General features: G+C 32.8%; 1 protein-coding gene across 5 annotated transcripts; it reads left to right on the forward strand.

Annotated features, from left to right (window-relative positions):
• The first annotated feature begins 7,641 nt into the window (after positions 1-7,641).
• Positions 7,642-21,648, forward strand: LOC143230663 (uncharacterized). Of its 5 annotated transcripts, none has more exons than XM_076464613.1 (5): positions 7,642-7,825; positions 8,497-8,669; positions 10,335-10,435; positions 16,976-17,156; positions 18,854-21,648. In XM_076464613.1, the coding sequence occupies exons 2-5, from the start codon at positions 8,546-8,548 to the stop codon at positions 20,884-20,886; spliced, it is 2,439 nt and encodes an 812-aa protein (XP_076320728.1). In that variant the 5' UTR covers positions 7,642-7,825; positions 8,497-8,545; the 3' UTR covers positions 20,887-21,648. The 5 variants fall into 5 exon arrangements, with proteins under 5 accessions (XP_076320728.1, XP_076320699.1, XP_076320737.1 ...); XM_076464584.1 differs by lacking the exon at positions 7,642-7,825 and adding an exon at positions 7,871-8,003; XM_076464622.1 differs by lacking the exon at positions 7,642-7,825 and adding an exon at positions 7,871-8,003 and having other exon boundaries at positions 8,497-8,657; positions 18,854-21,644.
• The last annotated feature ends 5,606 nt before the right edge of the window (positions 21,649-27,254 follow it).

Consider the following 27,254-nt stretch of genomic DNA (forward strand, 5'->3'; position numbering starts at 1 on the left):
TGGTAACTTCTCGTTAGAACGGATGAGTTGATGGTTACGTTGTGTGGACCGGCGACTAGAGTAACTATAAGACACGTACTGTTGACTGTCACATAACATTCAGTAGATCCTGTCGATTACAGCTCACTTCTAGACCACGTTTGTCACAATAATGAGATATGCACGCCAACAATCAACCAAACAGTTTATCGATGTTACTGACGTTGAACTTCCTTCGATGCCATCGTTCTAACATTAACTTCTTCTATTATCACATAGATGTTTCAACCAGATAACGCTATGTTTACTTTTATATTTCTCTTCCTTGACTTGAGTTTGTTTGTTTGTTTGTTTTGGAATTTCACACAAAGCTACTCGAGAGCTATCTGTGCTAGCCGTCCCTAATTTAGCAGTGTAAGACGAGAGGGAAGGCAGCTAGTCATCACCACCCATCGCCAACTCTTGGACTACTCTTTTACCAACGAATAGTGGGATTGACCGTCACATTACAACGCCCCCACGGCTGAAAGGGCGAGCATGTTTGGCGCGACGGGAATGCGAACCCGCGACCCTCAGATTACGAGTCGCACACCTTAACGCGCTTGGCCATGCTGGGCCCTCCTTGACTTGAGAATCACGTAGTAACTGACAGCTTTATGGTTTTGGTTTCGCTTACCTAATATAAAATGGTGCATTAGTTTACTACAAAATCATATCTAATACATAACAGTATTTTCCTTATCCAAGAAAGGTTTCGATTTTCACCTTAAAGGGTTTGAACACTTACATATTACACAAATGGTAATGTCTTGTATCAGATTACCCTGTACACGCAATAACCAAACTGACCTCTTATACACAACTAAAAAGCATCACGTGTAGTTTTAGTTTATTCTGCTGACCAATGTCCATACATTACTATAAAAATTGTTATTTTATTAATAAAACCACAAGAAATGAGGCTTTATGTTTATGAAATTTTATTTTTCACGTATAATAAAAAAACATTTCAGAAAGATCTATGTATTATTTTATCAATTTTTGAAACATGCAAAAGGATACCAAAAATGTATTTTAAGAACCTTCATCAAATATTATCATTTACACAAACCAAAACGTGAAATGGATGTTTTGAATATAATAATGATATTTAAATACATCGGATATCCATTATTTTCAGTCGGCATTTCTGAGAGCTCGTAATGATACCAAAAACGGCAAATTCAAAAAGCGACTATTTTAAAAACTTTGTTAGATATATTTCACGCACACATAAAAAAGCACTTTGGACACAAACAGTTTTAATGTGACACGGATATACGAAAATAATGAAACGCGTTATTTTCAATCGATATTTTTCAGAGCTTATTGTAACTATACTAAGAACGAAACCCCGACCTTTGTCGTCTGAGGATAAGTTGGTGTCCCACATTTCGCTTCGTGTTGCGGTATCAAAACAGCAACAGCTATCCCTTGTCTTCGTACTTGTTAGATGCTCTTTTTTCAAAGGAAATTCTTTGATGCGGCTGATTTCCCGTTAGGATAACTCCAAAAAATCAGGAAATGTCCATTAGATTGGGTCAGCTCATATAAGCATTTTGCAGCCCAAGCTATGGCTTTTACACTCACAAGAACTTTCTACACTATCATCGACTGCTATCACATGGCAGACCCACATCTCTCCCAGAAAGCTCTTTCTGATACAAAGAAAACATATGTTTTAGATGAATACTCACAACTCCCGAGAATACATGCGTTATATTAATCACTCACATTCATTTTAACTCTCCAGGATGGTCATTACTCAAGTAAACTATTCAGCACTTAATCGTGAAAGTGGGATTTCTCAATGTATTCTGGTTTCGCTCCCACATTAAAAGCCCAACTGCTCATAAAATATATATAATGCTATTTAATTATCAGGGAATTATTTCCCTCCCTTTTTGTGTAAAGAATTGATTGTTATACATTTATTGTAATATCTGCGTTTGTTTCAGTTTGACGTATGTGGCGAATATTGTTGTACGTGTATCCCATCTGTTTTCTAAATTTGTTGACGATACTCGAGAATAAGAACCAACAGTATAAGTTTTAAGAAATCACTATCGTATCTTCGAATACTGTTCAACTTTCTAGAGCCTCGCCTAAAGGTTAACAGTAATATAATATTATATATGTAAAAACGACTGGTATGGGTAGAGAAAGCTCTATGTTGTTCGCCCCTCTACATAGAGCTTTCTCTATCCATACCAGTCGTTTTTACATATATATATTTTTCTCTACAAATGGGTTTTCTCGTCATCATGGAGTAATAGAATATTGTTTGGCCGCTACAGTCAGTATACTACAAGCCTCGGAAGCTATAATTGCGATAAATACTTATTAATCGGAAAAATTATAGATATTTGACCAAAAACATTTATAGATTTCGAACATTACAACCTTAAGTGAATTAAATTTGGGCGTTAGTATTTCTACAAAGAAATTAAATATCTTCTTTGGAAAAAGTCAGCTTATAAACGGAGTGAGGCCAACCAAGATATCTAGCTATAGCGAAGTGTAATAATATTAACTCAGAATTAATTTGCTCGTTTGGTTTGTTTTGAATTTCGCGCAAAGCTACACGAGGCTACCTGCGCTAGCTTTCCCTAATTTAGCACTGTAAGGCTAGAGGGAAGGCAGCTAGTCATCACCACCCACCGCCAACTCTTGGGCTACTGTTTTACCAACGAATAGTGGGAGTGACCGTCACATAACGCCCCCACGGCTGAAAGGATTAACATGTTTCGTGCGACGGGGATTCGAAACCGCGATCCTCGAATTACGAGTCGAGTGCCTTAACAACCTGGCTATGCCGGTCCTAATTTGTACGTCGTGGACTTTGATTAATCATTAATCAAAATATTCAATTCTAGACCAGACTGGAAACTCAATATTGTTTGTACGTTTGTAACACTTTTGTATATAAATCATTAATTGTTATTATAATATTTTGTATATTAAAATATATTTGTGTTAAGAAATAAAATTGTGTGTATCAATCTTGTCTGCAAATACAATATATTTAACACATATCGACATTTAATTAACTTCTGGGTGTAAATTTAATTTTCCAGTTATCTGAAATAGTAATATCTAACGTGTGTAGTAACATAATAAATCTGAGACTCGTACGGGATAAACCATAATACGTAAAAACTGAAATTCTATTCTCTCCGAAGATTAATGAACAATTAATTCTTATCCTTATTGATGACGATAAACCCACTTGAAATGAAAATGTATCTCAGAATGGCTAGTATGGCATAAACACTTTTATTGATAAGCAGGGAACAACGTGTTTTTTTGGAAGGTCAAAACGTTCTTCGTCTCTCTCGCCACTGAATGATCATCGCTTGTTGCCACCTACGAGATTCTCCGTTCTCTCCTTCCAGTTTCTTCCTGTCTATATTTTGTGTTATAGCTTTCCCTACCGTCCTGAGGCGGCATAACCAAATTCGGTCAATCCTTCCTGCCAAATTATTCATATATTAACCACCTCCTGCCAACACCTTCACAGATGAATCTTTTGAACTACTTCATCTACTAATGACGAGATACTACAACGTCAAAAGCTCGTCTATCAAATAACCTAACATTTAACCACCAAATTCTGTTGTGGGGTCTAAAAAACACTTTTAGTTTCTGAGCGTCCTAGATTATCTTTTATGGGTCCTCGAGACTTGGAAGATTTTAAATAAATAGCTACCAAGTTTCTTCTTGTGACACTAGGTAAAGCCTGACATCTGAGAAATGTAGGACATTCCACAAATACCTAGTATGGAAAATGTCCAGCAATGCATCTCCCTCTTGGCCACATATCCTGCCCACGGAGGACTTTCTTGAATCTCAGTTTTCCCACGAACAGGCCCTTACACGGAATATTTGAAGGAGGTATAACCTGTGAGATCAAAAGCCAATGAGTATTGTGCTCAGCAAAAACAGCATGAAAAGCATAGTAATGAAACGAAGGTCTGGAAACATGCGGCTATTTCAAGTCAAGAAATGCCAATGCTTTATCAAAATAATGTAGACTATTGTATGTGGTTTTCTATGTAGGGTAGGATTATTCTGTAGTTCAACAGTATTTGTGTGATTTGTTGGCGTTAACTTAGTTGTATCCAGAACTTTAAATGATTGTCTTCTTTTCATAAAAAGTCCACACAAGTGGGCTCACTTATTTTAAAACGCCCTTTGGCAAGACAGATTCTTCTTCTTACCTCTGTTAAATTGTCAAACTCACCGCAAAATATCGCTTGTTACGGCTAAGCTAACAATCACGCAGTGTAACTTCATTGTCACTAACTCAACGTTTTTTGGCCTAACTCCTTAACTTGTTGGTTAACACAGTTGTATCCGGAGCTTTGAAAAATTGTCTGTTTTTTTCATCAAAATCCACACAGGTAGTTTCAGTTACTTTATAACACAAATGACAAGATAAATTATTTTTACTATCTCTATTGCTACAATACAGTTGTGAAACACACCATACAGATCATTCATTACTGCTAAACACTCACACACCGGCAAACTTCATACTTACGTTTACTAACTTTTTTTCTATTTTAACCTGTGTTCGCTTGGTCGTCTCCATATACATATATAGTGACCACTTGAGGTCTGAAACTTTCTACAAATTACGAGATTTATGATGTAATAACACTCACTGTGGCAACTGAACTACACATACAACTTGCGACTGTTACCGAGTTACATACCGAAATTTGTTGTAACTATCGTCTTCAAAACAATTAATTTTAACACTTGTTATTAGAACAAAATAACTATTAAATAACAGTTCACTAAATGAATTAAACAATAACTCGTATACTAAACGGTCTTGTATATGCAATAATAATAATACCCTTTTCAAGAAAAAACATTTGCAATATTTTTATACTATATACAAAGATTGTTCATACGCAAAGTTTTCCCAAGGGTTTGCATACAACTGTTGGTGAGGCGTCACCCCGACAGGATCCCTTGTTTTCGTTTCGATCCTGTGTTGCCCAAGGCCTGTTTTGCCCGGCCTTTTTGTGTTCTAGCACAGTCGCTTATGCAAGTCGTCTGCTTGCCAGACAATTCTTTGTTTACGTTATGTCCTTGTATGTGTTCATCTTCATCCAGTGGTGTTAGGCCTATTAGGTTTTATCTCCTGTAATAAGGTCCGGCATGGCCAGGTGGGTGAAGGCGTGCGACTCGCAATCTAAGGGTCGCGGGTTCGCATCCCCGTCGCGCCAAACATGCTAGCCCTTTTAGCCGTGGGTGCGTTATAATGTGATGGTCAATTCCACTATTCATTGGTAAAAGAGTAGCCCAAGAGTTGGCGGTGGGTGGTGATGACTAGCTGCCTTCCCTCTAGTCTTACACTGCTAAATTAGGGACGGCTAGCGCAGATAGCCCTCGAGTAGCTTTGCCCGAAATTCAAAAACAAAACAAAATAAACATCTGTAATAAAGTCACTGCGTTCAATTCCTGTATCTATGAAAACCACTCTTGCAACCTTTATATTTGTTTCAACAACTGCAAATACTAGGTTACCTTCCAGTGATTTTATGATGTTTTTGGCTTCATTAATGAAAGGCCTACTTCAGACTGGTTCAGTTTTGTACAGGTTTTACCTGTAAACTGTTGTCACACTATTTAAGTTACAGATTTTCTCTTCTTATTGAATTAACAAAAATCATAATTGAGATTCTTATTTTATTAACATCAAAGGTTTCAAACCTTCTTCTAATGTTTATCTATTCCTTAATAAATTAAACTAATGTAGTATTTCTAGGTTGTAACTACATTTACTTAAAGCTATGGAGGATAGTATTTTTATATAACAAAGTATTTGCTTAAGATACCAATTATAAATTAATACTGAATATTTCACTAAGTAAATTAATGTAAAATGAAGCAAAGAGATTGAGTACAATATTTATCAAGACATAAATACAACTATAGTGTATGTACGTGCTTGAATAAAAATGATATACTTTTACTCTGATTAATTTACTATTCATGATTTTGTTTCGGACTAGATTGACTAAATTTGACGTTCTTAGCATGTAAGGAACCTCACATTTACCCAGAGTAACCAGCAATACCGCATGGATGGTCATTCTCGTTGCTTGTTTGTTTGTTTGTTTTTGAATTTCGCACAAAGCTACTCGAGGGCTATCTGTGTTAGCCGTCCCTAATTTAGCAGTGTAAGACTAGAGGGAAGGCAGCTAGTCATCACCACCCACCGCCAACTCTTGGGCTACTCTTTTACCAACGAATAGTGGGATTGACCGTCACATTACAACGCCCCACGGCTGAAAGGGCGAGCATGTTTGGCGCGACGGGGATGCGAACCCGCGACCCTCAGATTACGAGTCTCACACCTTAACACGCTTGGCCATGCCGGGCCCATTCTCGTTGCAACATCAGTGAGGTTTCCACCTCCATAATCAAATAATTGTTGAAGGACACTGTTGTCCTCAATCTCACACGGTGTACAGTATAGAGTAATATTCTTCCTGGGTGAAACAGATATTATCCATTTCACAAAGAAACAAAGCTAAGTAACTTAAAATGAGATCACAATTTTTATTTACTTGTGATTTCTACCAGTACATACTTCACATTTTAAAACCAGTGTACGTCAGAAATTGTCTGAAATATTTACAAGTGTCCTATACATGATTCACCTACCTTTATCATATCTTTATTCTCAATTCATGGGAGAGTAGAACATCCATCCATTAACTGACACCACGTTAGACCTGTTTGAAGTAATTACCAAAATATCCGTTAAAAATGTCGTATTTCACATATTTACCTTCAGTTCTGAGGAGGATATTGTGGTAATCCAACTTTTGCATTATCCGCGAATAGAATTGAATCTAGGATTTCCTACATGTCAGACGAGTGCTCTGCTAACTAAGTTAAACACCCTGTAATAGAGCCCCGGCATGGCCAGATGGTTAAGGCACTCGACCCGTAATCCGAGGGTTGCGGGTTCGAATCCTCGTCGCACCAAACATGCTCGCCCTTTCGACCGTGGGAGTGTTATAATGTAACTGTCAAACCCACTATTTGTTGATAAAAGAGTAGCCCAAGAGTTGGCGGTGGGTGGTGATAACTAGCTGCCTTCCCTCTAGTCTTACACTGCTAAATTAGGGACGGCTAGCACAGATAGCCCTCGAGTAGCTTTGTGCGAAATTCAAAACAAACCATTTATCACAAGCTATACCGATACTCAAAACTTAATTTTATAGTCAGAGAGAGAGTGCACGATGAGTGGTACTTTTTTCGTGGTAGTCCGGTTATCCAGTTTGTGAATTTTTTTTTGAACAGCATTGAATCCAGTAGTATTTGTGCGACATAGTAATGATCTATTTACTGAGCTGAAATGTTTTCCATTAATAATTTCTAAAAGGAGAGTTTTAACATTTCAAACTATCATATTATGTAGTGCACGCAGTTAGTTATTACATACTATATATGTATAGTAATAATCACATCTTGCGATATTAAAACATTTCTATGCTATAAATTTCCAAATATGTTTTTATATACGCCGTAAAGATAGTTATATTACTTGTTTTCATGTAATGATACGGCCCCAGTAGTTTAGAGGTATGTTTGCAGATTTAAAACGTTAGAGACCGTATTTCGATATCTGTGGGGGGCAGGGCACAGGTAGCCCCATGTACTTAATTTCAAACAAACAAAAGTGATGAGCGAGTACAATGATTAGTTAACTTTACCATATCACACTTTATAATAGAGGCTATGTATGATTGTGGAAAAAAATCCGTTTCTCTATGACTTTGTATGTACCACCTTTTCTTTTTACCATGTTTGTGTAAATGTTCGAAGTGTCTTTTTTATTGGTGTTTTCGGCTTATGCTTGTTATAGAACATTATGTTCAATTTTTTTAAAAATGAAATTAACCACAATGCTTTTAACAAAAAATCATGTGAAATACCATAATTTGTGTATATTTTGGGTAGTTACACTTTTATATTTATTTATGTGGCTTTGCAGAGTGCAACTAACTAAAACTAACTTTGTTACAAACTTAAATTGATACTATTTATAGTATTGTAGTATCTGTTAACGAGAGTATCATGTTATGTGAAGTATGACAGGTAACGTAATTTAACTGCGATTACTTCTGCAAATGTAATTATCACATATAGTTTTGATTTATGTTAATTATACCCCGTAGTTGTATTAATATGGTTGGACAATTGCACCTCTTTTTTTTTAAAATTTCACTTACTAATAAAATAAAGTACTTAATGGTGTAATAAAGTTTGTTGAAGTTTTAATTTATAATAACAATATATAAATATTCTGCATATCATAATGAACATTGAAATTTCATTTAAACCGATTTTCGGTACTAATGCCAGTCAGGAAGTTTTGAACTATTGTCTTTTTAGAAAGCTTGGTGTAAGAACCTTTGAAAAAGATAAAAGTTCTTATTCTCTTCATAGGAATAATTCGAACTTTAACCTGGGATAAGATATAAACATTGACGATAAAATGGAAGTTCTGAAAACACTGAATGTGAAAACGGAACCCATTTCTGATGAGGAGAATGCTTTGTTGGAAGTCAGTTTTTTGGAAAACGAAGTAAAGAAAACATCAGTTAGCAGTAGGTTCAAATGTAAAGAGTTAACTTTGTAACATGAGCAAAATATTTCCTATACTGAAAGATAGTTTAGCTGTATTATTGTAATTTATATGAATGAGTGACACTTGTAATTTTGTTTCTTTGTAGTTTTTTTCCAATAGTTTTACTGTATACTATTGCATTAAACATTTGGGAACATCTGTTTGTTTATCATGAGAAGAATTGTTTGTGATGAGCAACAATAATTGATTTCAAGAAATGTAAACTTAAACATCAAGATAACTAAAGAACTGATAGAATATGTTGACTTAACCAACATGGTGGAGTAGAAATATGGACAAAAAAAGTCAAGTTGGTGTATGATTTGTATAGCTAGATATATTTCTTCTTTACACTTAGTTTTGACAATTGTATGTATGAACCACATTCAGTATTGTAGTTAGTAGTATAACACATTACATGATAAAACAACAACTCAAGTCATAGTAGACTAATGTAATTCAGATCTAAGGAATTTATATTTTGAATGTTTTAGATACAATCAGTGAAATTGAGAGTTAAGATGTTTGCTTTATTGTTTGAGTAAAAACTAAATCAAAGTACAGAGATATTGTTTTTTTTAAATAGTTTATTGAAGAGTATACTGTCACTGAACTTGACATAAAAATACTGAAATGTGAAATAGGCTTGTTTTACAATACTCACTCATAAATGTGAGAAACAGGTAAAGGTAATGATGGTAATAATTATTTTAGACTATTAAATGAAAAATAGTGTTTGATTCTTGTTGATGTTAATAAGAATGTGTATAATATGATTTTTGTTTAAAAGCCATATGATAATAGAGAGAATGTTACTCAAGATGACTTTAAAAGGTCAAAATATTGTTCTGTACTTTACTTAAAGATTTAATAACCATACCATAGAATTTTACTTCAAGTGGGTTTCTCATCATCACAAATTAGTGAGAACTTGAACAGTATGATCAGTGTTATTACTGATAAATATGTAATAATTATAAATTAATTTTAATCATGTTGATTGAGATCATATAGAGGGAGAGAGGTATGTTTGAGTAATTATTTAATTTTTATTTACATGATGAAAAAAGTGTCATTTTGATGTTCTTAGATTTTCAAATAGATTATGATGAGATTCAGAACAAGTCTATATAAAAATAAAAACACATTGGTGATGGTTTGAATAGGGCAAGACTACTTTATTGTTTTGAAAAGTGCTAGAATGAGAGAAACCAGAAGTTATTTATGAAACGAAGGCAGTGAAATTATATCTTTGTGGTGTATTTCATGGGTCAGTATTGTTTATCACAATAATAGGGTATAATAACCTCTGAAAACCTAAGTGGACCTGCCAGTTTCTGGCTGAAAATCTTGATTTAACCATCAGATTGAGACAGCAACTAATAACATTTGTATCTCTTTGGCTGAAAACTAACACAAACCATGTTGTTTTCAATGAGAGTAAGAAAACTAAAGTTTTGTAAGGTATGGTGATAATTATTAGCAAACTATGCAAGTAATTTCAGCAGAGCATATATAAATTACAGGCTTAAAGAGTTAACACATTTGTAAAGTGTTATTTTTGTTTGTTTTTAGTATTTCTAACAATATTACAATGTTGATATACTTTTAAATGTTGAAAGTTGCTATTCTAAACATACATATTTTCTACCTTTAGTGACTAGACAGGCTGCTTCCCCAGAAGAAGAATCTTCAGTTAAAGTTCTTGATTTTAAAATAAAAAAAGAAAAGTGTGATGAAGTACCAAAAGAAACTGAGGTAATTTATATATAAAAAACTTATAATTATTGTAGAAGAGATAAAAACGGTGACATTTGTTTGAGAGAAAACTTATGGAACTTTTTAACAAGGAGGAATACTGTATAAAAAATACTGTAAATTTAATGTGTATTTTGAATATTTCAAGTAATTTAATATAGTGATAATACTTTTAGTTTTTACTTTACATCTATTATTGATTTATTAAGTACACTGTTAAAAATGATGCTTCTCTTCCACCAGTTGTTACTTTGTAATCCACTAAGTTGCATGCTTTTTATTTAGTGAGCCTGTAGCCTTGATCACAAACATTTACACATTATTACATCTAGCTAATGTAGACATGTTACCTCTCTGACCTCACACTGTTGTCTTAACTTCTATAAAAAACATATTACCTTGTTTGTTATCTCTACTTTTGTGATGTTATGATCTTACATGGAGGAAAAGATGGGGACATTTCATTTAGTTTTTGGGTCCTGATGCCTGTGTCATGAGCTGTCAAGTCATACATGTTGTATTAAATTAAATAAATATTCGACTGATTTAGTTCAACACATTCTTTAGTGTGTGCCATAAATGACATATTGAGAATCTAAAATGCACTTGAAATCTTCAGTTTTCTCATATGAGAATCATAACATTTGTTTTAATTAATATAACACATCTTTATGAAGTTTGGAGCATAATTTAAATTATTTATTACAATGTAGATATTGCTGAGGCAAGGCCTAATTTTATATAGCTTTCAGTTTTTGAATAAAGAGAATCCTCTATTTTAACAAATTGACAATTATGTTTTCAAGTAGTTTAAAATATGCTATTAATAACCAATAGAAAGACAAAATTTTAATATATCACTGATATATTACTTTGTTTTCAGTGAAGAATACCATGCATTTTGCCTTTAGTTTCAGAGTTTCTCGTGCATTGTTCAAATTGAGAAAGTTAGGAATATATTTTAAGATTTTTATGTCATAATTAGAAAGGCAGTTACATTTTAATAGTTATAGGATATTGTTTTCTTTGTATGTGCATGTTGTTATTCTATGTTTTTTGATGCATTACTTAATAAAAACTTTGTGTATTAATGACACATGAATAAAAAAAGGTTTAAATTTCATTAGCAACTGACAGAAAAAAAGAAAGGTCAAAACATAGGTACAAAATTTCATTTTCATATTTATTTAATGTTATAAAAGTAAGTAACATGAGAAAATTATAAACTTGCAGAGTCAGATAATGTTTAATTAATATAACAAAATCAAAATGTTCTCTACAAAGTGTGCTTGCAGATAACTTGTGTATTATGTCATGCAATACGCTAACCTGGATAATTACTCGTGATTTACAATTTGTGTGGCAGGATTATTAGCTAGACACAGTTCAGAGGGCACTGAGACTAAAATTATGTACAAACAGATATAAACTGTTGTGAATTTCAAGTAATATAGGGTAAACAGATGTAATTTCTTGTTACAATTTAAAGTCATTCTAGAAAGAACAAGAAAAGGCAAATTAAGTTTATTTTAAACAATTTTTACGGTGGTTACAAAGTCATTCAAAAAAAGAAAGTTTGATATCTGTTCATAAGGTTACAAATATAAAGATTAAGAATATTCAGATGGAGAAAATTATTTTAATCTCAACTTCAAAATGACTTTTACATGGAGTGGTCAATGCTTTGACTCTATATATTTATGGATAAAACTTTAGTAAAACTACTGGACTACAGAATATGATATTTTTTCAACAAAAGATTTGTGTACTGAAAACTGGAGATACATACACCATATTAAAAGCAGACACAGAAAGTTTGTACCTCCTTCACAACTTTCTTATGTTACAAATCATGTTATAATAATGTAGTAATAGAAAATGTTGTAAAGGAAGCATTTTCATGTTGGGTTATATTTATTGTAACATGATTTTAACCCTTTTGCTACGGGCTTGGTATAATATACACGCGCTCACCTACAAATTTGTACACATTAAGTATTTTCACTGTAACTTTTGATACAACATGTTTATCTTCACAAAATCTGGTAGACTTTTAGTAAATATTACAAGTATTTTGTACACAAGAAATCAGATATTTTAATGAAATATTTTTGTTTGGGAAAATAGTCTGTTTCATAACTAGTCTGAGTGCAAAGTGTTTTCATGTTATGATTTAGAAAACTATTCTTTGTACCAAAAATTTCAAATATTATTTGCATAGTCTCTAAAACCTCCAAAATACATATCAAACATTTGTTTTTAGTAATACTTTATGTTTCATGTTATTTTCTGTACTCTAACTAAGTGGGGTCTTGACCAACATCATAAACAAAATTAGGAAGTAAATATGAATTATGCTTTTTTCATGCTAAATGACTACGTATTATAACACGAAAATACAAATGTTTAGTCTAAATAGTTTAAGTCTCATAACACTATACATATATTAACCTTCCAGTCATGCCTAGCTAACATTACATAACTTACATTTACACGATGCATATAAATTCATATTATGTATCTAGTAATATGAAACTGATCTTTAGTCTTCCCTGTCGTGGCTGGGTTTTAGTGGACTAGTATTTGGTAATATAGTCACATTTCAATCATTATACATTATGTATATAGATTATTACTATTTAGAAATAAATTAGTAAACTTGTCTTTCTTAAAATGTAGAACAATAAATCTAGAAGTAAAGCAAGCAAATATATCTTCTCACTATGACCTTTGAACTTTGTTGTGGCTGGACATAGGTTGCTAATTCTTTTGAAAAATGTTTTTGTAGGTTTTGTATATACAGTTGAATAACCAAAAAAAAATCATAAATAACTATACTGATACCATAGTTTTCTATTATAACTTTCTAAGCTTGGTAATTATGATGTATTTAGATTTTAAAAACTTAGAATAGACTAAAGATACAACCTACCTTCATGAAATCTTAGTTAGAAGGAATGTGTTAGCCTTTTTACACATTAAAATCGCTGAGAAAACCACAAAGGAAACATTATAAGCTGTTGATTGGTTATTCACATGTCATATATTGTACTAAGAGTATAAAAGAGACCGTTTCAAGAAAATGGAATGAGTTGAACGGTGCCACTGTGTCTCATAAAGTACATCAGCCATATCTCAGTAAAATAATAATATGGGATTCTACTTTATATTCTAGCTAATCAGTATTATCAGTTTCAGTTCCTAATTTGTACAAAACAGTGGACTTAGTATTTTGACATCACAAACATCTAGTTTTAAACAGTGGTATATTCAACATACCATGTGACTCACTAAAATATATATTTGGATGTGTTTTTTTAATATTTACTTTTAACTTAAGAAATTAACTCACCTGTAATATTATAGTTGGAATTATAATCTAGAATTTGATTCTAAACTTATTGACATAAATTTATAAAATAGTAGCTCAATAACATTTTGAATGCAAGTCAACAAATGCTGTGACGTGGCCTTTGATCGTTGACCTGTCACAAAAAGGTAAATATGCTTCCTTCACAACTTTCACCACTATCACCTTTTTTAACATGATATTAATGAGCTTCCATCACAACTTTCTCCATTATCACATTATTCTAACATGATATTAATGAGCTTCCATCACAACTTTCTCCATTATCACATTATTCTAACATGATATTAATGTGTTTCCTTTACAACTTTCTCCATTATTACATTATTCTAACATGATATTAATGAGCTTCCATCACAACTTTCTCCATTATCACATTATTCTAACATGATATTAATGTGCTTCTTTTACAACTTTCTCCATTACTATATTATTCTGATATTAATGTGCTTCCTTTACAACTTTCTCCATTATCACATTATTCTAACATGATATTAATGTGCTTCCTTTACAACGTTCTCCATTATCACATTATTCTAACATGATATTAATGTGTTTCCTTTACAACTTTCTCCATTACTACATTATTCTAACATGATATTAATGTGATTCCTTCACAACTTTCTCCATTACTACATTATTCTAACATGATATTAATGTGCTTCTTTTACAACTTTCTCCATTACTACATTATTCTAACATGATATTAATGTGATTCCTTCACAACTTTCTCCATTACTACATTATTCTAACATGATATTAATGTGCTTCATTATTACATTTTTACAACTTTCTCCATTACTATATTATTGATGATATTAATGTTCTTCCTTTACAACTTTCTCCATTATTACATTATTCTAACATGATATTACTTTTACAACTCTCTTCATTATCACATTATTCTGACATGATATTAATGTGCTTCCTTTACAACGTTCTCCATTACCACATTATTCTAACATGATATTAATGTGTTTCCTTTACAACTTTCTTCATTATCACATTATTCTAACATGATATTAATGTGCTTCCTTTACAACGTTATCCATTATCACATTATTCTAACATGATATTAATGTGCTTCCTTTACAACGTTCTCCATTACCACATTATTCTAACATGATATTAATGTGCTTCCTTTACAACGTTCTCCATTATCACATTATTCTAACATGATATTAATGTGCTTCCTTTACAACTCTCTCCATTATCACATAATTCTAACATGATATTAATGTGTTTTCTTTACAACTTTCTCCATTATTACATAATTCTAACATGATATTAATGTGCTTCCTTTACAACTCTCTCCATTATCACATTATTCTAACATGATATTAATGTGCTTTCTTTACAACTTTCTTCATTATCACATAATTCTAACATGATATTAATGTGCTTCCTTTACAACGTTCTCCATTACCACATTATTCTAACATGATATTAATGTGTTTCCTTTACAACTTTCTTCATTATCACATTATTCTAACATGATATTAATGTGCTTCCTTTACAACGTTATCCATTATCACATTATTCTAACATGATATTAATGTGCTTCCTTTACAACGTTCTCCATTACCACATTATTCTAACATGATATTAATGTGCTTCCTTTACAACGTTCTCCATTATCACATTATTCTAACATGATATTCTCACTCACATTGTTTTGTTTTTAAAATAATTTTTACATTATCCTTGGTTATATATAGTAGAACTTATCTCAGGGTTACCATTTGTGCATTTTTTGTCCAAGATTTATATACCAATAATGGTAATAATGTTTTTATTTGAAACCTGTCACAACTGGAATTAGAAGTAATTTAAGTGTCCAGTTTGTTTATATGTGTCATGTCAAATATAGTATCATGTCATGTCAATATAATATCATGTCATGTCAAATATAATATCATGTCATGTCAAATATAATATCATGTCATGTCAAATATAATATCATGTCATGTCATGTCAAATATAATATCATGTCATGTCAATAGAATAAACAAAACAGTAAAGATTCAATTATCATAATAGTTTGTAGTAACATGCTATACTCACTAAACATTACAGAACACTAAATAATGCAAATATTATAGAGTTTTTTGTCTGTTTTTAATTTAAGTGTGTGAGTAATGTTATGATATTGCATCTAATTCATTACTGATAAAAAGAAATCTGTAACACATACATAATTATCAGATATCTTGTCTGCTGTGTAATATCAAATAGTGAATTATGTGTGATATCATGAAATTGTTCACTCTACAAAGTTAATTACTGTATTATGAATTACAATGGAGTCAAAACCTTGTATACATATAATTATTATAAGAGGCCTAACTGTATTTGCTTTGTGACCCACGTTGTGCTGCTGAGACTTGAACAGGTAAAAGTGTTGTCCACAGCAAAGGGTAGAACAACTGAAGGAATGTCATTAATGAAAAATATCCTACAGAATTTCCTGATATTTTGTGGACTTGTGAGGGGGAAAAAGTATTACCTCAGAATACCACAGTGTAGATAGGAATAGAAAATTGTGGTACCATGACCACAGGATGTTATCATGATGAGAAACCCACTTCAAGTAAAAATGTATATCACGACAGCTGGTATGGGTATTAACACTTTCAACAAAATAAACCTTTATAATTATTATAACTTTATAATTTATAAAGGTTTATTTTGTTAAAAATGTTAATAACCGTAATAGCTGTCCCAAGATACAGGATATATTCTTGCAGAGTTTACAATTTAAAACACACCAGCTACTGACATTACTTGTGTTTGTTACGTAAATCAGTTTTCCAGTAAAGATATTGTTTATTTTAATAAAGAAACATAACAGATATGATTCCAAAACAAAAATAACAGTTATAAGTAATGTTTTGTTTGTGGTGTTACTGTTCTATATTGACAACATTAATTATTGATTTTGTTGTTGTTCTAGAACATGTATGTCAAAGTTGAAACTGAACCAAGTGGTGATTCAATAATGATGACATTATTAACAACATTTGTTATTATTGATTGTTGTTGTTGACAACATCAGTTATTATTGATTGTTGTTGTTGACAACATCAGTTATTATTGATTGTTGTTGTTGACAACATTAGTTATTATTGATTGTTGTCATTAACATTAGTTATTATTGATTGTTGTTCTAGAACACGTATGTCAAAGTTAAAACTGAACCAAGTGGTGATTCAACAAAGGATAACATTATTTCCAAGTTCAGTGAGAGTGATGATGAAACTGTTGATTGTTCACAGCATGATGTTATGAGTTTGAAAAGTGAACCAAAACAGGAGTTTCAACAAATTAACTGTGAGTTAGAAGGTTTATCAGGTGAGTGTAACCTTCAGTAACTATATCTATCTACCATGTGGTTACAGATATAATTGTAGAAAAATGGTACGACAACATTGTTTTTAGTAATAATAATTTTTAGTTTTTGTAAAAAAATGAAAATATTATGCTAATTTGATGGATTTCTGTTGTAAATGTACTTAAACAACATTTGTAGCAGGAATAAACAAAGTATATGTAGGTAGTTTTGATATTTGGTTCAATCTTATCTATTCATCCTCACAGTACTAACATTGGTGTTAGTAAAAATGAGTTAATTGTGAAGAAAAAGATCAATCATGAAATGTATATAATGATCCTTTATCACACAAACAAATTAATATCACAGTTTAACAAAACAAGAACAGTTCATCTGTGTTGGACTATCAAGAGAGAGAGGGACAGGTAGTGAATTATCTCTCACCAGTCCATTGTATACCATCTGTAAGATAATCTACAGGATTGTAATGTTCAAGTTCAAACTAAAATAAAACTACTATACTGGAACTCTTAAAACAAAGTTAAAGCTCTCATGAAATATGAAATTAAGAATGTTACCAATGTGTTATTTAAGTTATATTATGTATTCAATGTCAAAAATAAGTTAGTCTTCTGCTAAAGTGTATGTTTTAAAAGTTTAGCAGAATTTGTCTAGCAAAGGAGAACTTGTCTTATAATACTAGAAAATAAAAACTTAATCCACATTTACACATAAAGTATTCCTCTGTGTGTGAACTCTGTCCATTTACACATGAAGTATTCCTCTGTGTGTGAACTCTGTCCATTTACACATAAAGTATTCCTCTGTGTGTGAACTCTGTCCATTTACACATGAATTATTTCTCTGTGTGTGAACTCTGTCCATTTACACATGAAGTATTTCTTTGTGTGTGAACTCTGTCCATTTACACATGAAGTATTTCTTTGTGTGTGAACTCTGTCCATTTACACAAAGTATTTCTCTGTGTGTGAACTCTGTCCATTTACACATGAAGTGTTCCTCTGTGTGTGAACTCTGTTCATTTACACATAAAGTATTTCTCTGTGTGTGAACTCTGTCCATTTACACATAAAGTGTTCCTCTGTGTGTGAACTCTGTCCATTTACACATAAAGTATTCCTCTGTGTGTGAAGGAGAATTGTAACACTGGAAACAAACAAAGAATCGTAAATAACAATCATTCAACAAAAGGGACCCAGTCAGTTTTTTAATTTCTTCTCATACCAACTCTATACCTTACACTTACAATATTATAGTTATGTAGAGTTCTGTAAGAAGGGAATCTTTTGCTGAAGAAGACCATTCAGAGTCGGAGCCCCTACGACACTTTTTCAGCACTGGATGCAACCTTTTACTGTAAGAATCCAGGACAGAGGACACATTAGTGTTATAGCCAAAAGAAAATCTTTGTTTAACTCTTTTCAGCTTTGGTTTGGTCTCTGGGACCAACCTTGTAATTTTGAAAGTGAGTCAACAAACATGATGACATGGCCTTTGACAGTGACCAGTCTGGAAAGGGTTAGTGGTTATGACAAATTACCATTCATTATGGATGTATTTTGTTATAGATGTATCTTTTTTTAATGTTTTGAAATTAACCATAAATTGAAGTAAAATTAAAATAATTATTGACTAAAAATGACATTTGTGTATTATTTTAATTCCTTTGTTTCTGTAATGTATCTTTTGATTCTAGATCCAAAGACATACTTGAACAACTGTTGTGGAGAGCAGTTTTCTGGCTGTGATATTATAACACAAATATCTCTCTTATCAAAGTCAAAAAACCATGACTCCATGGATCCAAGTGGTGTTAGTATGTTTGATAAAACATTGTCAAGAGTCAATAACCAAAAAAGACATAATGTTTTCCTTAATGAAGATGAATCATTCAGTAGCATAGAGTGTGACAAAGAAGTGGGAAAAAGTCATCACATGAAAACAGATACTGGGAAGAAAGAACACAATTGTGAAGTGTGCGGCAAACAGTTTGTAACACAGGGCAACTTAAACATACATCTGAGGATACACACTGGTGAGAAACCATACACTTGTGTATTGTGTAATAAAAAATTTAGAAGTAAAAGTCAACTTAATGAACATGAGAAGGTACACACTGGAGAGAAACCATACAGTTGTTTAGAGTGTGGAAAAGACTTTTTAACGAAAAGTCACTTAAAAATACATATGAGGATACACACTGGGGAAAAACCTTACAATTGTGTAATGTGTAATAAAAAATTTCGAAGCAGTAGTCAGTTTAAAAGACATGAGAGAACACACACTGGTGAGAAACCATATGATTGTGTTTTGTGTGGAAAAAAATTTGTAACGAATACCTGCCTACAAGAACACGTGAGAATACACACTGGAGAGAAACCATATAGTTGTATTGTATGTAACAAAACATTTCGAAGTAACAGTCAGTTAAAACAACATGAAAGAGTACATACTGGGGAGAAACCATATACTTGTGTAGTTTGTGATAAAAAATTTAGAAGTAAAAGTCAACTTAACACTCATGAGAAGGTGCACACTGGAGAGAGACCATACAGTTGCTTAGTGTGTGGTAAATCATTTGTATCAAGTACTTGTTTACAAGATCATGTCAGGATACACACTGGAGAGAAACCTTACACTTGTGTTGTGTGTAATAAAGGATTTCGAAGTAGTAGTCAGTTAAAGAAACATGAAAGTGTACATACTGGAGAAAAACCTTACAGTTGTGTAGTTTGTGATAAAAAATTCAGAAGTAAAAGTCAACTTAATGGACATGAGAAGGTTCACACTGGAGAGAAACCGTACAATTGTTTAGTGTGTGGTAAAGAATTTGGGAGTAATAATGAACTTAAAAGACATGAAAGAATACACACTGGAGAGAAACCTTACAGTTGTTTAGAGTGTGGTAAAGAATATGGAAGAAGTAGTCAACTTAAAACCCATCAAAGGACACATACTGGAGAGAAACCATATAGTTGTTTAGTGTGTGGGAAAACATTTGCAAGAAATAATTATCTAACTGTTCACCAAAGGATACACACTGGAGAGAAACCATACAGTTGTATAGAATGTGGCAAGAAATTTGGAAGTAATGACAAACTTAAAGCACATAAAAGGATACACACTGGTGAGAAACCATTCAGCTGTTTAGTGTGTCATAAAGAATTTACAAGAAGTAATGATCTTAAAATACACCAGAGGATACACACTGGAGAGAAACCATACAGCTGTATAGTTTGTGGCAAAGAATATACAAGTAGTAGTCAACTCAAAATACATAAGAGAACACATACTGGTGAAAAACCGTACAGTTGTATAGTGTGTGGCAAACAGTTTCGAAGCAGTTGTCATCTGAAAACCCACCAAGCAATACACACAGGTAAAAAACCACACAGTTGTGTGGTATGTGGTAAAGAATTCAGGAGAAACTGTGATCTTAGAACTCATCAAAGGATACACACAGGAGAGAAACCGTATAGTTGTTTAGTGTGTGGTAAAGAATTTGTAAGTAACGATAACCTTAAAACACATCAGAGGATACACAATGGGGAGAAACCATACAGTTGTTTAGTGTGTGGTAAAGAATTTGGAAGACGTAGTAATCTTAAAACTCACCAAAAGATACACACTGGGGAGAAACCATTCAGTTGTATAGAATGTGAAAAAAAATTTATAAGTAAAGGTAAACTCAGAACACATCAGAGGGTACATACTGAAGAGAAACAGTAGATTTATGTGCAGGGTGTCTAAAAAGTCTGAAACCACATGCATTTCAACAAATTTTTAAGTATGTGTTGCATGTGGTACCTTTGTAATTCAAAAGAAATTTGGATTAATAACAGGATTAACTTGAACGACACATTTTTTTTAAGAGATCACACAGTATGTCAAGCTTCTTGTAATTTATGAAAATGATTATAGTATTTGGAATTTTCCATGTGGGCCATACATGGATGTTGTGGTGTTAACATATTGGCTGGTGACATATTTCTTTCTGTAACAACAAGATGTACCTGCATTTGTACTAAAAGTTGGTTTTTTAATGATATTGTGGGCCAAAATGGGTTTAATGATGTTATCATGCTTGTAACTGACAAGTGGATGTTGCTTAGACAGTTTGTGAGTTGAGAGGTCATCAGTTGGGACACTGAAGTTTTATTGGATGGTCTTGTCAATTTTTGTGATATTTCAGAGTTTCTAGACTTAGGTTTACTAAACAGCTTTAGGGTATATTCTTGGATTTCAATGGTGCTTTGGGCAGCTTTCTCTTTATTAAAACCTGAGGCTGGAGCAGTTGGTAAATCAACATTATAATTTAACATTATAGTGTTAAATGTATATTGCATGGCCAGGCAGTTAAGGCGCTGAACTCATAATCCGAGTGTCGCGGGTTCAATTCTCTGTCACACCAACATGCTCGCTCTTTTAGCCAAGGGTATTATAATGTGATGATCAATGCAATTATTCATTGGTAAATTTTAAATTATAACTTGCAATAACTTTTCTACTGCAAAGTGTACAAACTATTATGAAATGATAGTATTGGAGTGACTGAAATGATGGGAAGAGTCGTATTAGAGACGGGTTTTAATGGACTGATGTAGAAAGTGACAGTCTTCATTGGATACTGAAGGTCTTATAAAAGGTTAACTTAGTAAAGAATCTCTGTGGAATGAGGAATCAAGTTGTAAACATTTTAAAGTCAAATAAGAGTGCATTAGCTACACCAACAGTCTCATCAATGTGATATTTGTAAGTCAGATCGATCCTTATCGGATTGTAGCAGTTAATGTCAGTAATCTGTCTTTCAGTATGAGCAAAGTACAAATCTTTAACACTGTAGATCACTACCTGGAATTTTGGTGTTGAAATGAAGTTGTTCATGTGACGTTGATTTCAAACAATAAGCTGTTAATCTTACCCTATACTAATATATACGTTGATTTCAAACAATAAGCTGTTAATTTTAGCCTATACTAATATATACGTTGATTTCAAACAATAAGCTGTTAATCTTACCCTATACTAATATATACGTTGATTTCAAACAATAAGCTGTTAATCTTACCCTATACTAATATATACGTTGATTTCAAACAATAAGCTGTTAATCTTACCCTATACTAATATATACGTTGATTTCAAACAATAAGCTGTTAATCTTACCCTATACTAATATATTTCTCAGTCCTTTCAAATGGCAAATTCATCAGTAGAATTTCTGGTTGAAACAAATAAGAGAGAGGTATTCAAGACCAATAGTTCCTTGTCAATTAATAATAAGTCATCAGGAATAGTGACAACTAAACTGACCAACCTGCTAGACTTCTGTGTCAAAATCAGTACACTTTATGTAATAATTATTTTCACCAAAGTTTTGTGTATTGTTTATCACGTATCTTGTTTTCATCTGTATTGTCTTCTCATTAACATTTGGTTTTAGTTATTTCTCCATTTAACATGAATTTTACATGACTTCAGTTACAATTATTTTTATTACATATTTAGCTTTTAATTTTGATTTTAATATTTCATGATGACGAGAAACCCACTTGAAGTAAAAATATATCTCGGGATGATTGGTATAGGTATTAACGCTGTTACTACTAAAAGTGTTAATACCCATACCAGATAACCTGAGATATATGATTTAATGTTTGTTTAATAATCACTGTAGCTTCTTTGTTTCTTTTTGTTTTATATCAGTAAGTCATGGTTTATTCAGTTTTTATAGAATTGACTATCATATGTCTCCATTTCTGATTTATATCAAATTTTCATTTTATATTGAAAAATAACATGTTCTTATTTATGCATTTTTCTACCAGTAGTTAAATAAGGTTGTATTATGTACACTGAAATGTTTTGTTTATTATTGTACATAAAGGGTTTGTTCTATGTAGGATGTTTTAAATGGTTAAGTTTATTATTTTCAGGGGGGGGGGGGGGGGGGTGTATATTTTGTGTATCAAATAAACATTTTATTATTTTGTTGTACATTTGATTGGTTTATTGATGTAGTTTACTTCTATTATTAATCTTATGAGGTAGTTGAGAGTGTTTGTTGCATGTGATGGTTGAATATGGTGTTTTAGTAATTCTTTCTACACGATTTCCTTTGTTCTTTACCATGTTGTGCATTCTTTCCTAGTATTTAAACAGCGCTGTAAGTTTTAAATTGCATAAAACTTAGATCAGTTAAAGAATGAATCTAAGTTTAAATTCACATTAGGGATATCCTAAGTCTGTTGGTGCTCATGTGTTAATAAATTCAACCTTAAGTGTTATTTTCATTCACAGGGTCTGATCATGTGAAATGTCTACTGTTTCATTGTATAACTGTATCATGTCCTTATTTACCATGTGTATGAAAGACTGTTATTCAACTGTCATGTAGCTGGACAGCTGTGACCCAATTTTTTGATTGGTCAGCTGCAGACAGACCAAGACAAGTGTTTACAAACAAGTTTGTTTGTACTTGAAAGAATCAGGATTCTCCAGGGAAGTCCTTACAGTAAACACTTGGTTTTTTAACCTTCAGTTCTTAACCGGAAGATAACCTAGGAAGGTCGAATCGTTGTTCTTTCCTCATAAAAAAAATGTTAATACCCATACCAGCTGTTCTGAGCTACATTTTTATTTCAAGTGAGTTTCTCGTCATCAAGAAGTAAGAAAATTGTTATTATAAATCCTGGTCATTTCTTACATTGACATAAGTACCAAAGTGAAGTACAGAATATTAATATTTATTAAAAAATTAAACAGCTAGTTTGTTGATATCACTACTAAAAACAGATGCATATCTTTTGTACATGGACCTATTCATTCAAGATACAATTCACTGACCACATTATTTGTAAGTGAAATAATTAATTTGGGCTTATGGGTAAAAACATCAAAAACTGACTAATGTGTACATTTCACTCTCACAACACAATTCTACTGTTTGAACACAAGCAACATGAAAGAACCAGTCATTAATATGATCATTTGACTCTCCCACAACACAACTTGAGTAAGCCTACCAGAAGCCAAGTGACAAATGCACTTTTAAGGACCAACAGTTGAAATTTTATGAAACAAATGTTTTCAGGTTTGGTGAGAATGTGTGTGTGCAACATCCAAATTTCTCAAAACATGGTTGCAAAAACCTAGGATCAGGAATAAAACATTAAAATCTGAGTGATTTGGAAAGCAGATTTTCTTTTACTTGTGATGAAAACCCCTGGGTGTGGATTCCTGTACGTGGTGAGGGACCTCCCAGGGAAGGTTCTGTTCTTTAGTTTACCTCCTCTGGAATCTAAACATCCACCAACGTGTTTGCTGTGCATGGCAACCTGTGAAGGGAAGGAGAGGATTCTGGTCATTGAGGGGTCCAACCCTAACACACCACTTTGGCTTTGAATTCCTGTAGATGGGAGGCTTTGGCGTGGCCCCCCTTGGGTCAATCAGCTTGTCCATTCGGGCTAGGGTCAACCAAGTACCAGTGTTGGATGTTCTCAACAGTTGTTGTGGACATTATATCTGATGCTGATGTTTGTATATAGTGCTTATGAAACCCTGGCATTACTGCAGTGTCCTTGCTTGACATAAAAGTGCATCCCCTCGTAGGGCTTCATAGTAAGTGGGGTCAGTGGGCAGTTGCAAAAAGTAATGACCCATAATTATCGCAATTTACCTCATGTTTCTTAGAGGCTCGCTGGGAACCGTTAAAACCTCGTACACCTAAACAATGTCGTTCCTACGGGGGAAAAAAAAAAAAACACAAAGGGAAGTATAACTCTATGTACGGAAAACAACGTAATATTATACGTCGAAAAACGTAAATATTATACGTCATTTGATAGGTAAAAGTCTTGCCTGTCTATTGGTTATAATTAATATTGTAAACGTAAGAGAAGGCTACAAAAAATTTTACCTATCTCAAAAGAAAAGATCTTACAGGAGGTGTGTGATTTTCATATTTATAACTCTGCAACCAAACGAAATTGTAGGCAAATAAAATACTTGCTTTTCCCCAGAAATAACGACATTATAGTTAGTAATTTACGTTAAATTTCATACTTAAGTGGAAGTGTGCTGAGTAAAATAGAGCGGAAAAGATGTTTTTACGATAACAAAAATTAATTTTAATCAGGCTTTGGTGGCGTAGAATTAATAATAATATTCAATAACAACTGTTATTTGTAAAATATGACAGGTGCGGATCCAAGATGTGTCGTGTGACACTGTCCGAATATTTTCCCACCCTTTTAAACAGTCTTTAGTGAATAATACATTTTTAATGAATTTTTGGTGGTTTCTGACCATCTGAGCTTGGGAAGGTTTGTAATGTGAGTGTACAGTTACAGTTTTGACCCATGTTCTCGTTCCATGTCATATATTTATGTCATAACGGATTTGCTATCATATATTTTATTTTAATATCGATATTTGTGAAAGTTAAATTTATATATAAGAAATGCATGTAACTCATAGTGTTTGTTTGTTTGTTTTGAATTTCGCGCAAAGCTACACGAGGGCTACCTGCGCTAGCCGACTCTTAATTTAGCAGTGTAAAACCAGAGGGAAGGCAGCTAGTCATCACCACCCACTGCCATCTCTTGGGCTACTCTTTTACCAACGAAAAGTGGGATTGACCGTAACATTATATCGCCCACCACGGCAAAAACGGCGAGCATGTTTGGTGCGACGGGGATTCGAAACCGCGACTATCAGATTTCTATTGCATGGCCAGGTGGTTAAGGTGCTCGACTCATAAATCAAGGATAACGGGTTTGAATCCCAGTCGCACCAGACATGCTCGCCTTTTCAGGAATGGGGGCGTTATAATGTGACGTACAATCCCATTATTCGTTGGTAAAAGAGTTGGCAGTGGGAGGTAATGACTAGCTGCCTTCTCTCTAGTCCTACACTGCTAAATTAGGGGCTTATAGCCCTTCTGTAGCTTTGCGCGATATTCAAAATAAACCAAACAGACAAATCCTTTTGCTTGCTACAATTGGTATACTATAAACCTTGGAAGTTAAAAGTGTGATTAATGCTTATTAATTGGGAAAGTACGGATATTTGACAAGGAATGTTTATAGATTTCTAACATTACAAACCGTTTAACTTCGAACCTTAGTATTTCTATCAAGACATTGTATAACTTCAGCGAAAAAACTCACGTGTGAAGAGCCAGCTAGCAACTCATTAAGTGAGCCACCACACCAATAATAATGCGTGATGACGACAAATTCACTTGACGAAAAATTTTTCTCAACACGGCTGGTATGGGTATTAAAACTTTTATTAAAATAGAGAACAACGTTTCAATTTTCTCATTTCATCTTCGTAACCGATAATAGCTCGAAATTAATTCGCTCGTCATAAACAGTTGATAAAATATTCAGTTCCAGACCAAATGGAAGATTCAGTATTATTTGTACGTTTGTGAAACCTTTGTGTATAAATCATTATTTGTAATAACCGTTGTATAAGTTGTATTATTGCTTGTATATTAAAATATATTTGTATTAAGAAGACATTCTGTGTATCAACCTTGTTTACAAACATTATAACTTTAATATATCTCTACATTAAATTTTCTAAATTTAAATTACAATTTGACTTTTTTCAGGCTATTTGAAATGGTAATACATAATATAATAAATTGGGAGCTCATCTGGGATAATTTATAATGTGTAACAATGTTACAGTGAAGCATTGGTCATAATACACTGAAAATACATGGAAATAATATCAAACTCACTCACAAAAGCGAAATCACGAATGAACGAATAAAGAAAAGCTTCCAAATGATTCAGTATGTACAAATTAATTAATTAAGTCTGTTACTTTTACATTCTAATTGAGTCAATTGATTACGTTTTATACGAACAGTAAAACAACAAAAAAAGAAACACCAAGTTATGGCTGTTAATAATTCCACGGGTTTTGTACAGACAAGAGCCTGGCATGGCCAGGTGGGTTAAGGCGTTCTACTCGTAATCTGAGGATCGCGGGTTCGAATCCCCGTCACACCAAACATGCTCGCCCTTTCAGCGGTGGGGGCGTTATAATGTGATGGTCAATCCTGCTATTCATTGGTAAAA

This window comes from Tachypleus tridentatus, chromosome 1 (assembly GCF_004210375.1).
Source record: "Tachypleus tridentatus isolate NWPU-2018 chromosome 1, ASM421037v1, whole genome shotgun sequence".
NCBI classification, from domain to species: Eukaryota; Metazoa; Arthropoda; class Merostomata; order Xiphosura; family Limulidae; genus Tachypleus; species Tachypleus tridentatus.

What these genes read in the sequence shown, in the direction of transcription:
- LOC143230663 (XM_076464613.1), top strand. Translation starts at nt 8,546, where the DNA reads ATGGAAGTTCTGAAAACACTGAATGTGAAAACGGAACCCATTTCTGAT. An exon ending in AAGTACCAAAAGAAACTGAG is followed by an intron (nt 10,436 to 16,975) that starts GTAATTTATATA and finishes TTGTTGTTCTAG; the next exon opens with AACACGTATGTCAAAGTTAA. An exon ending in TGAGTTAGAAGGTTTATCAG is followed by an intron (nt 17,157 to 18,853) that starts GTGAGTGTAACC and finishes TTTTGATTCTAG; the next exon opens with ATCCAAAGACATACTTGAAC.